At 37.0% G+C, this 13,035-nt stretch overlaps 3 protein-coding genes and 1 pseudogene across 7 annotated transcripts in view; 3 read left to right on the forward strand and 1 right to left on the reverse strand.

The window, feature by feature from the left end:
- LOC145973432 (uncharacterized) overlaps nt 1-13,035 on the forward strand; it is a 234,534-nt gene that overhangs the window by 200,791 nt on the left and 20,708 nt on the right. The window lies entirely within an intron of this gene.
- The window catches only part of LOC145973431 (protein expanded), a 530,479-nt gene that overhangs the window by 120,009 nt on the left and 397,435 nt on the right, over nt 1-13,035 (reverse strand). For 3 of the 4 annotated variants that reach the window (XM_083102792.1, XM_083102791.1, XM_083102794.1), the window contains one exon: nt 10,909-10,966. The exons of the other annotated variant lie outside the window; for it this stretch is intronic. In XM_083102792.1, coding sequence (XP_082958918.1) covers nt 10,909-10,966 — 58 coding nt within the window. The remainder of the gene's footprint in view (nt 1-10,908; nt 10,967-13,035) is intronic. 4 annotated transcript variants of the gene reach the window in all.
- LOC145973435 (uncharacterized) overlaps nt 1-13,035 on the forward strand; it is a 68,816-nt gene that overhangs the window by 44,397 nt on the left and 11,384 nt on the right. The window lies entirely within an intron of this gene.
- LOC145973433 (uncharacterized) lies at nt 132-2,127 on the forward strand (annotated as a pseudogene).

Below are 13,035 nucleotides of genomic sequence, written 5' to 3' on the forward strand. Positions count from 1 at the left end.
GAATTCACACCAAGACACTTTAATTTTTCTTTAGAAAACACAGACACAAGTATAAACAATACTGCTTTAATAGCTGACACGCCTGAGCCAAAATCTGACAACTCCGGTGATATAACTTGCCAAGAATTTTACACATTTACTAATACTCTTATTTATAAAGCAGAAAAAGATTTTGATAGGTCCGAAACCATGACTCACCAAAACCCATTTGCCACCTTAAAATACGCGGTTAAAATACGCCGTTCCTTTTTTTGATGGTAAAAATATTCCGCTCAGTTATTTTATCGAAGGATGTGAAGAAGCTAAGTCCATGTTACCTAAAGAAGCTGAAGCGCAATTTACCAAAGTTATAAGAACCCGAATAGTCGGCGAAGCCCAACGAACCATCCAAGACCAAGATTTTGACACAGTATCAAATTTAACTTCGTATTTAAAACAAATTTACGGACCTTCCAAAAATGTATATATATTGCAAGGAGAATTAGGACGCGTTTATCAAAGGAATGAAAAAGATGTAGTCACATACGCGAATCGAGTAAAATTGCTGGGAAAACAGATTTTAGAAGCATACCGCAGTACTAGTCGTTCTTTACCTGACCAAAATATAAAAGCATCATTAGAAGGAGACATGTGTAAATGTTTTATCCGAGGGCTCAAATCCGAGATAGAACAAAGAATCGCAAAAGACTTAGACGTGCATGGAACCGTCGCTGACGCATTAAGGATAGAAAGAGAGCTTCTAGCAATGACAGATTTACGGCAGGGACAAGACACTAACTCAGGTCAAAACAAGCCGCGAATACGAGAAACTTGCCAGATCTGTTATAAAGAAGGACACGTGGCTAGCAACTGCAGGAAGCTCACGCGGTCATCCTCTTTGGGTCAAATTCAGGGAGCCTTAGGAACCGAAATTTTGATTTGCCAAATTTGTAAAAAACGCGGACATGATGCAGATAAATGCCGCCTGCGCGATCCTCAATATCGTCAACCAGTGAATGTAATCCAACCGCGAATCATAACTTGTCAATTATGTTCTAAAAATGGACACGACGCAAAACTGTGTCGTCAAAAAAGCAACAATAATCAAGCTAACAAAATCTCCGTAATTTGTCAATGGTGCGATAAAATTGGTCATTCCGCTAATAACTGTTGGAAGAAACAAAATGAACAACGCAATTCAATAAATAAAACTACTGTTACTTGTCAAATTTGCAACAAAATCGGACACGTCGCTAAGGATTGCCGAACTAGAACAAATCCAACACCTACAACCAACTCTTTTTGCCGATATTGTAAAGAACAAGGGCATCTTCTTGAAAATTGTCAACTACGGATCGCAAGTAATAATCGTCGGAAAGAAAAGGATCAGGGAAACTACAATGGGCCCTCGACGTCGGGTGTGCGACAGGGGCCCGAGCGAGCTTCACACCCGTCCACTCAGCAGGACGCCAAATAAATCGACAAAACCCAGATGTACGACCTGTGACAGTGACCCTCGCTAAAGACAGTCGCGTGCCTACTGTTCAGGTCAATCTCAACAAGACATCCGCTCATATAACTCTCATGCTAGATACGGGATCCGGACCGAATATAATTAAAGAAAAATTCATACTTAAAGATATTGATATAAATTTCGATAATATTTTAAAACTAAATGGTATAAATAACTACCCTGTTTACACACTCGGAGAAATTATATTAACGCTTTTCGGAATAGCTGTATCTTTTCACATCGTATCTGACGACTTTCCAATTCCACAATCCGGAATACTTGGAAATGATTTCTTCAAGCAAACTTCTTCAAAGATAGATTACGCAGAGGGACATTTAGACGTTTTTGGAATTAATGTGCCTTTCTTCTCTCCCGAAACTATTACAATGCAACCAAGATCCGAGTCATTATTCTACGTAAGAATAGTTAACCCTGAAATAAAAATAGGATACATACCGAAATTAAAGGTGGAGCATGGAATTTATCTGGGAGATACAATAGTAGAGAACGTTTCTGGAAAGGCTTATTTGAATATCATAAGCACTTTAGATGAAGAAGTGGAAGTTCGTGTACCAACACTACATTTAAAACCATTAGACGAATTGTTCGACGATCATAATTCGAACATTGAAATATTCGACAAGGAAAAATCAACAAGATCACTGGAGGATTTCGGAAACATCGACGAAACTCAAGATAATATTATTTTCTTAATGAAGATGCTGAAATCAATACCCTTAATGAAATCCAAGATGAAGATGAAACATTTAAAGAAATCAAAGGAAAAAGGATAAATCAAAATAAAAGAATCAAAACTAAGAGAGGAGATAAAAATCATCCAAATAAAAATTCTAATAATTCAAAAATCCCCGAAGAGGGAAGTTACCAAACCTCTTCCCAAAATTTTAATAATCCAACCATCCTTGGAGGGGGAAGTTACCAAACCCTTCCTGAAAATTTAATTAATCCATATATCCTTGGAGAGGGAAATTACCAAACCTCCTTAGAAAAAAATAATTCTGGAATTTCGGAGGGAAGTTTCCAAACCTCGTCAGAAAATTCCAGCTCCGTCGATTGCGAGGAGGGAAGTTACCAAACCTCACTACGGAAATCGACACCATATTCTAAAAAAGAGAGAAGTTCTTCACCCTCTCTGGACGCTACATTTCCAAAGGATGGACTATTTACAGAAAATAATGACAATAATGAATTGGAAACCTCTCATGTTACAATAAAAGACCTCCTCCGAGAGGCTCAAAAATATAATTCAAATATTAAAAATATTGAAAATTCTCGAAAAATTTTTCACAAGAATAATCCGTCTTCGAAACTTTCTACATCTTTATGTAACAAATCTCAAGAAATAATAGATAAATTTATGCGAAAACGTAAGTCTAAACACAAGACTGACATCGCAGCCTCTGATTCGCACAATTGCTTGGTACTTTCTGAGGAAACTAAGGAAGATCGACTCTCTAAAATTATCGATTTATTACGATTAGAACATTTAAATGAAGAAGAACAGGAAAACATAATAAAACTAATAGCAAATAGTCAAGACCGTTTCCATATTCCCGGAGAAAAATTAACTGCAACTCACGTTTTGCAACATCAAATAACGACCACAGATGATCACCCGATAAATACTCGACAATATAGATTTCCGCAAGTACATAAAGAAGAAATAAACAAGCAGGTAGAGGACCTCCTACAGGGAGGCATAGTAAAACCTTCGCAGTCGCCTTACAATACTCCCATATGGATCGTGCCTAAGAAAGACGATTCTAAAGGAAACAAACGCTGGAGAATGGTTCTCGATTTTCGAGCTTTAAATGAAAAAACTATTGGAGACGCTTACCCACTACCTAATATCGTTGATATACTAGATCAACTAGGGGGAGCGTAAATAGCGCAATATTTTTCCGTATGTGATCTTGCATCCGGATTTCATCAAATAAAAATGGATCCTGCTGACAGTCACAAAACCGCTTTTACAACTCCTTTCGGACATTACGAATTTGATAGAATGCCTTTCGGTTTAAAAAACGCTCCGGCTACTTTTCAACGCCTAATGGATTTAGTATTATCAGGATTACAAGGCGAAGAATTATTTGTATATATGGATGACATAATTATTTATGCCAAGTCATTAAAGGAACACGAAAGAAAATACAACGCTTTAATAGAACGTCTTGGAAACGCTAATTTAAAACTACAGCCCGACAAATGCGAATTTCTGAAATCGGAAGTAACATATTTAGGACACGTAATTAGCAAGGATGGAGTAAAGCCAGATCCAAAAAAATTAGAAGCTGTAAAATTATTTCCGAGACCGAAAACACCAAAACACATTAAATAATTTCTAGGACTTGCAGGATATTACAGACGTTTTATACCTAATTTCTCTAAATTTGCCAAACCGTTAACAGCTTTATTGAAAAACAACACGAATTTCGAATGGACATCCGAACAAGAAGAATCATTTCAAGTCTTGAAACAAAGGTTATGCGAAGAACCTGTATTGCAGTATCCCGATTTCTCGAAACCATTCATATTAACTACAGATGCTTCAGGAATAGCCATAGGCGGGATTCTATCACAAGGAGAGATAAACAGAGACCGACCGATTGCATACGCATCACGTACTCTAACGAGATAAAATATGATACTTATGAAAAGGAAGCACTAGCCATAGTTTATTGCGTAAAACATTTTAGACCATACTTATACGGAAGAAAATTTACTTTAGTTACTGATCATAAACCTTTAACGTGGTTCAAAAACGCGCAAGACGCGAACATGCGAATACTACGCTGGAGATTGAAATTAGCAGAATACGATTATGATGTTGTATATAAAGCTGGAAAAACTAACGTAAACGCAGATGCATTATCACGAAATCCCGTAAATCTCATGGAAACAGAATGTAATATTATAAAAAATAAGCCGTTGAATTCTAATAATTCGCAAGATGCAGAAAAAATTTCTAGGATGTTAAAGGAATCAGACGACGAGGAAGAAAGCGAAGACGACGATTTTCATTTATATCTTTCAGAAACCGAGACAGATGAATCATTTTACGACCATACTAATCCCCCCCATCCATCAAAGAAAACGAACCACTACCATCCAAACGAGATCGAATACAAACCAGAAGCCAAACTATAAATCAAAAGAAACAAAATAAAAATTTTCAAGATATGGAAAGAAGAACAGACCCACCTTTTTGATAAAGACAAAGATAAAGAAGAAGAGGAAGAAGAAGAAGATGAAGAAGAAATTATCAATCAAAATTTAAGAAAAACAAGAACAAAATCCGTCGAAAATAAAAGTAATACCATAGAAAGTCGCGAATTATTATTTTTACGAAAAGATAACGTAATGTATTTCGTTGACACCAACGGAAAACCTTTAGACTCAGGCTCGCAAAAACTCTTTGAGCGGAACGGTCTCCCGAATCTTGGGTCCCTTACCTTAGGTAAACCTAAGGCCATAAAATATAAAAATTACTTCCACATAGCTCTGCCTATTACAGAAGGACAACAGGAAGGCCCTACGATGACTCTAAACCAAATATCGATCGCCATAAATAATCTATGCGACATCATTCAAGATTTAAAGTTAGAAACAATTAGTATCGCAAAAACGGAAACAATTAATAATGTACCATGGAATAGTATTAAATCGCTACTTCAGTCAGTATTCGTTAACGCACCCACTAAATTAATTATATGTAACGGATCAGTCAAATATCCACCTAAAGATCTACAACCTGTTATTATTGTAGAGATGCACTGCTTACCCACAGGAGGACACCGTGGCGTTACGAAAACTTACAATAGAATAAAACATAATTATTATTGGGAGAACTTGAAAGCCGACGTTCAAAGATACATCCAGCAATGTTTACAATGTCAACTCAAAAAACTTGTCCGAGTCAAAACTAAACAACCTATGATAATTAAAGACACACCAGGATCTTCTTTCGACAAAGTCGCTATGGATATCGTAGGACCATTACCGAAAACTGAGAGAGGTAACGAATATATTTTAACGCTACAAGATCAATTAACGAAATATTGTATGGGAATACCGCTACCAAATCAGACTTCCGAGACTATCGCAGAAGCTTTCGTAGATCGATTCATTTGCGTACTCGGAGCACCGAAGGCAATATTAATGGATCAAGGACGAAACTTTATTAGTGAACTACTAAAAAAGATCGCTAAATTATTCAAAATTCGCAAGTTTCGAACAACAGTTTTCCATCCTCAATCAAACGGATCGTTGGAGAGATCTCATCATGCACTAGGAGAATATTTAAAACAATATGCGAACGAACAAAAGCAGTGGGACAGATGGGTTGGTCTTGCGATGTTCAATTACAACACTAGCGTACATGAAGCAACTAAACATACTCCATACGAATTAGTTTTTGGCAAAATAGCAAGAATTCCATCTAACGAACCCCTTACTTCAGAAGATAAATTAGCAAGCTACGATGAATACTTAGTAAATCTCGTTACACAACTTCACGCGATACAGGGAAATGCTCACGATAATGTTATCCAAGCAAAAATTAAATCAAAAAATTATTATGACAAGAAAATAAATCCACAGACCTTTAAGCCTGGAGACCAAGTATTTTTATTAAAAGGTCCTAAACCTGGTAAATTCGGAGATCAATATACCGGACCTCACGAGGTTTTAGAGATTCTTAACAAAAATAACATAAAAATTAGGATAAAGAAAAACAGTCGAATAGTACATCCTAACCGCTTACGAATCTCACACATCAAGCCATCGAAAAGCCAATAACTAAATAATAATTAAATACAATTTCAGATGGATCCCAGAATCAGAAGACTAATTGCAATAACAATACTCCTAACAATGCAGTTTCTTCGAACGTTCGGAATAATAGGATATGATTGTGGGTCATCATCAGCGAATCTAACGACCTTATCCTTATTGAATATAGAAGAATGCGATATCTCTCAAAAACAAGTTAATTCTAGTTCAATTTACGTGCAATTACTGCAAATTAACGATTTCAAATCAACCCGAGTCATACAATGCAAAGTTGAGATCGATAGATTAATCAGAAAATGTGAAATGTTCTCCCACACTATGGATGTACATAATGGAAAATATTCTTACATTGAACCAATAACCCGCCAAACTTGTAGACGCATGCACGACTACGGCAGCTACCAGCTGGGAAGCACATACATAACCGGCCTGAAATCGAATACGACCACCGCACGCTCAGTAACACTGGCCGGAACCGTAGATAATGACGGTAAATGTTCTGGAGGATCATATTCCGACCTTTATGGAACGTGGTCAGATGTTCTTGTAGTGGGATCAGTAAAAATTACATTACATGACTACACCGCTGATGTGCGAATCAATAGTAATCAAGTACAACTCAGATCAGGTATGACTTGTGAATTTGGCTCCATAGAATGTATAGACATAGAAGGAGGAGATACATACTGGGACCCAGTTCCTGTTGGCCCTTGCAGATTTTCCGACTACAGTATAATATATGAAGGATACGCTGACAAAATAATCGACGAAGAACTACATCAAACAGTCTATTCTCTCACCACTCAGGACATAATATTTGCTTTAACCAGCGTAGGGAGACATGAAGTTTGTGGATATTCATTAATACGAACAGAGCATCCTAAATTATTAATTTTTGAAACCGTACGTGGCACCGTAGTTTTTAATAGACAAACTCGCACTTCTAACTTGGATATCTTCGCATACATGAACTCAAAATTTGTCTATGTGGAGAAACACATTCGTACCTAAATCAATCAACTTTATCATAATATCTTGTTACAACAATGCGGTCTGGAACGAAAAATGATGCAAAACGCCTTAGCTATCGCTACACAATCACCAGACATTTTTGCATATCACTTAATGAAAGGACCTGGATATATGGCTCTACTAGCTGGAGAAGTAATTCACATAATAAAATATGTACCCGTCGAAGTAACACTCATTCGAACAGAACAATGCTATAATCAATTACCAGTAACTCGGAAAAATCAAACCTACTATTTAACTCCTCAAACTCACATATTATTACGACAAGGCACTCAGACAACATGTAATTCTTTCGCGCCTGCTATGTATCTCTTAGGAGATGCATGGTATAAATTGACGCCCAGACCAGTAGATACCTTACCACCGACCATCATGAAACCGTTAACAAAGCCAACATGGAAATATATTAGTCCAGGATCACTTGCCACCAGTGATATATACATGGAAACCGACTTAAATGATCTCAGAGACCATATAATGTTCCCGGCAGAACGATCCGCAGTTCTAAATACCGTAGCCCGAGGAATCATGGGAAAAACCATTTCTCTGCAGGAAGGCTCCATCTCCAACCTATTAGACAAAAACACAATAGAGAAAATAGCCTTATCTGCATGGGAAAAATTTTGGAGCAAATTCTTGATTTTCGGAAATATTAGCACGGGATTACTTGGAATCTATTTGAGCATAAGAATTATTAAACTAATATTAGATACAATAGTACATGGATATGCCTTGCATACGGTATACGGATGGTCACTATATTTATTAGGGGCCATCTGGGACTCTCTAACCCATCTATTGTTACACTTAAGAACAAAACCACCATCACAAAAAAGGGCACGCACCTACCTTTGAATCCAAACCCAGCAGGACGTCTGAGACGGCTCACTCCGAAGGCTGTGCAATACCAACGCACGTTTATCCCTCTCTCTCTTCAAAAGAAAATACTTCTTATTCACTTCAAATCAAAGAATCAGAATCTTAAATGAATGTCAACATTTATCTGAATCACACCCTAACACCTCAATTTTATATATATATATATATATATATATATATATATATCACATTTCAACAATAATACAAAAAAAACCAAATCCTATTATCATAAACAATTTTAACCATTCTACAGAATAAAAATAAAAAAAAATGGAGATCAAGTGCATTGAAACCAATCTCTTAACCCGAGGACGCTTGGATGTGACGATAGTAAAGGTGGAATCACCGCTCCTTTTTTGCGTCCAACTAAAAAACAGTGCGAAGGATTTAAAAGAATTAGAAGAAGAACTGGAATTCCGGATGGCCAGGAAAGCTACCTATTTACACATCTGGCCCGAGGACTTCAAGGAAAATATGACCGTCGCAATAAAAGATTGCAAATCTTGGCGACGGGGCCTTATAAAGAAAATTAATAGAACCAGCTGGATGATTAAAGTCTGCCTAGGGAACTGGGGCCGATTGACCTGGCGGCGTGTGAGCGAAGTCTACCTTCTAGAGGACAGATTCAGAGAACTGCCTTGGCAAACCATAATCTGTGGCTTAGCTTACACCGGTCCTGTCCTGAACGTCCGAACTTGGCCAAAGGAAACCAAAGACCTCTGCCGATTACTTCTCGAAGGGCGAAAAGGATGGATTCATATAGTCCGCCCCCTTAGTGAAGGGACGGCACTAGTTAAACTAAACGTAGAGGGAATACCCCCTAGTACTTCATATTCTCTCCGAGATGCACTTATTTTATTAGGTCACGCCCAACTTAGCACTAGTGTAGCCGTAGATGTAATTCCTACCGTATAAGAAAACGATAGAACCTTAAGAGAACACACTCCATACATTATATTATTAAGCATTATTCCATATTACTAGTTATTATCTTATGTATTTACCCCATATAATCATTCTTAATCAATTAAATAATAATAATAAAAAATAAATAAATAAAAATAAAAAATAATAATATAAAAAGAATATATATTTTTTTTTACTCGAGTGAATATTCAAAAAAAAAAGGAAGAATAATTATATATATATATATATATATATATATATATATATATACAGGGTGTTTCATTTTAATCCGACCAGTCGAATATCTCGAAAACCAAGCCCGGGAGAGAAAAATATTTCAGACAAAAGTTGTTTGGTTTCGAGGGGTCCATAAGATGGTATCATTGGTTTGACCTTGAAGAGTCATTTGAAGGTCACGTGAAGGTCACTTCAATTTTTTTAAATGGAACACCCTATATATTTTTGCACACTCTTGTAGCTTATCTCGAGAGCTTTCCAAAACACTATAATTAAGTACCTTTTCGTTAAGTACTTTTTGAGTTATGAGGGTTGAAATAATTTCTTAATTTTACATAAACCGTAAAATATCTTGTAAAATATTCACTTTTCGATTATCTTACTTTAATACTTTTATGTACAAAATAATGAGAGGAATCAATTGGTGTAAAAAAAACACATAGTTGTTTTTAAGAAAAAATATGGAATTGTTAATTGCAAATTACATATTTTTTCTTCAAAACAACTATGTGTTTTCTTTACACCAATTGATTCCTCTCATTATTTTGTACGTAAAAGTATTAAGGTAAGATAATCGAAAAATAAATATTTTACTAGATATTTTACGGTTTATATAGAATTAAGAAATTATTTCAAGCCTCATAACTCAAAAAGTACTTAACGAAAAGGTACTTAATTATAGTGTTTTGGAAAGCTCTCGATGTCAGCTACAAGAATGTTCAAAAATATATAGGGTATTCCATTTAAGAAATTTAAGGTGACCTTTATGTGACCTTCAAATGACTGTTCAAGGTCAAATCATTGTCACCATCTTATGGCCCCCTCGAAACCAAACAACTTTTGTCTGAAATATTTTTCTCTCCCGGGCTTGGTTTTCGAGATATTCGACTGGTCGGATTAAAATGAAACACCCTGTATATATATATACATAAGCATATATTATACATATATTTTTATAAAAATATTATAAGAATTATAAACATTCTATAAGAATTTTAGTTATAGAATTATAATTGTCGATTCATCACAATATAAATTTAACATAAGACTGATATTCTTCTTTTTTAGCACTCTAAGGAGCGCGAAAGTGGAACCATTTTTTCTCTCATTAATAAATATTGCTTGATCATCAGAAAAGCCAGTTTTTACTCCTTTCTCGTGGGTCTTCAAAATGCAATCTCTTGACGGACAAGGAGCAGATCACCACAACGACTATCACAACTTAGCTGAACTCCGGTGCGTCACCATAACAAGAGACGACGTTTTTCAAGACATCATTAATTATCATAAAGTTTGCAAGGAATGCTTTATGGCAATACCATCGAACTACCAAGAGCAATACATGCTAACCGCATAGCTTTGTCCATAAATGCTCAGCCGATCAAACAACTTGCACAACCTGCAACATCGTAATCTTACGAGTCAACCCTGCATGGGCATGCCTATACTGTCTAGAAGAGTACCTACACGTTGACATGACGTACTTAGTCGAAAGATGGGGACGCCCTGTGACTACCCGATGGATAGAATAAAAAAAAAAAAAAACTTACATAAAACCCGGCCCGAGCGCCTGGCATTGTCTCGCTACTGATGATCAGGTAGTTAAATCTATAAAAAAAAAGGGAAAAGAAAAAAAAATTTTTTATTCTTTTTGTTTTGCTAAGAAATGACAAAAGTATTAATAGTAATAATGAAATGGAGTTCCACTTTCGCATAGACATTATAGAAAAATCGATAGTTCAGCAATCCTAATAATAGAATTAATAGCGTATTAGTAATAACATACACATAATTATACATATATACAATAGCGACAGGCACGACTCTCTTGAAAAAGCACCCAAGTATTAAATTACGAAATTCAATGGCAAGAAAAGAATCGAGATAATTCCATCTGCAAATGTTGTGTCCTACATCCCCAACATTTGTCTAACGCCGGGGGTGTTACGTCCAAGGGACTTCACGATTCTTTTCTTTCCCATAACTGGCGCACACGTGCATGACTTCCAAAAAATCGTTAATGTCAAATTGGAATAGGATTCTCAGTAAGTGCTTCAAAAACGACAGACAAATATTAACGGGCTATAAAATCATAAAGAGTAGCATCCGGTCACAGTCAAGGCGCCAGCCAGTCAGCCGAATTTGATATTTTCCAATCACTTGAAAACTCATAAAATCCAAAAAGCTATAGAAAGTAAAAGAAACTATTCATGAAAACGCGAGTGACCGGATGTCGCGACACGACACACGTACCCATCTTAATTTCAAGGGGGTAGTAAAAGTCATCCCTTGTCTTTAGCAGACGCATCCTGCAAGACATAAATTACTACCACCTCCGATACTGAGAATCCTAGGTCTCCCCGTTTTGGAAGATGCTCTCCTATTCGCGAACGAATGTAATAAAATTCTGATTTGTTACATTTGTTCTAAACGCTCATAAGAGGGGGCAGGGAAGAGACGATGGAAATCTAATGAGAGTTTCTATTCGTTAACTTCCCTGGGTCCTCACTCTAGGAGAGGGTAATCCGAAAACGATATATAAACGCGAACTTTGAACAAATGCACACACTTCTTAAATATTCTTAATCCTTAAGTCTTCATTAATCAGTTATTTAATCGGCTATTCATTCAATATCTCAGCATTTTTGCATTACTCAGTCACTATTCTCAAAAATCTCGGGGTTATTTGTAACAAAAACAGTCAGTAACCCCATCGAGTCTGTGCGCGTTTGCTAAGTAACGGTGCAACTATACTGTCATTCCCGACGCCAAGAGGCCCAGCAACAACCACCAGCCAGCGCTAACCGCAATCGCGTTCTCCGAAACAAATAGTAAGTCTTTTCTTTTGTTTATGATCTCCCTCCTTTTTCTTCTCTTTATTTATTATAATCGCTTCCCTAGTGGAACCCGTCTCGAGGAAATCCACTAGAGCCAAAGCAAAGCGACTCCGATACCGTCGCAATCGCCGAACCCGCAGATTACTGGCTCGGGCTGTGGCTGACCCTTCTTTTATATTAGATTTAAACGAAATAAATACGAATCTTCCTATCACCCGAATCTTCTTGAGTCACATCCAAGAAGATACACGAGACTCCTCATATCTCCCCCCTCAAACCTCTCCTCCCAATTACTCCCCGTATCTGTCTCCTGGAACCCTTGCTCCTAGTTATTCTCCCGTGTACGACACGGAACCCGACCATCCGCCTGAATTTCCGCAATTGTCGCCTTTTCCTTCTCCAGCCCACGAAGCAACTCCTGATTCTCATCTCTTCTCTCCTCCCGCTCTTCCTCCCCCTATTTTTTCCTGGATCAATTTTCGTGATCGAACCGCCGCAACGATTCTCTCCTTAACCTATCCTGAATACACAGATCCCATCCCCCCAGGTACTTTCACCTTGGGATTTGGCCCCATACACATTCCTAGCCTTAAGGCTTTTCTCCGCACCGCTCCTCCCGATATTTCCATCCACGCACGCACGCACGCACGCACGCACGCACGCACGCACGCACATACATACTCACTTAATATTGTTACAGAATCATGTACTAGACTGTATCGATTTATGATTAAAATTTTTATATAATCTTTCTTTATAATGTATAATAAATTCATTTAAATTTATTCTTTCGCGTCCAACTCAATTGATCCCTCACTTCTCCCACGCTCCTGAATCGCA

The sequence above is a fragment of the Camponotus vicinus genome, unplaced genomic scaffold (assembly GCF_025532165.1).
Source record: "Camponotus vicinus isolate PSW18456_S1 unplaced genomic scaffold, iyCamVici1.0 SCAF_6, whole genome shotgun sequence".
NCBI lineage: Eukaryota > Metazoa > Arthropoda > Insecta > Hymenoptera > Formicidae > Camponotus > Camponotus vicinus.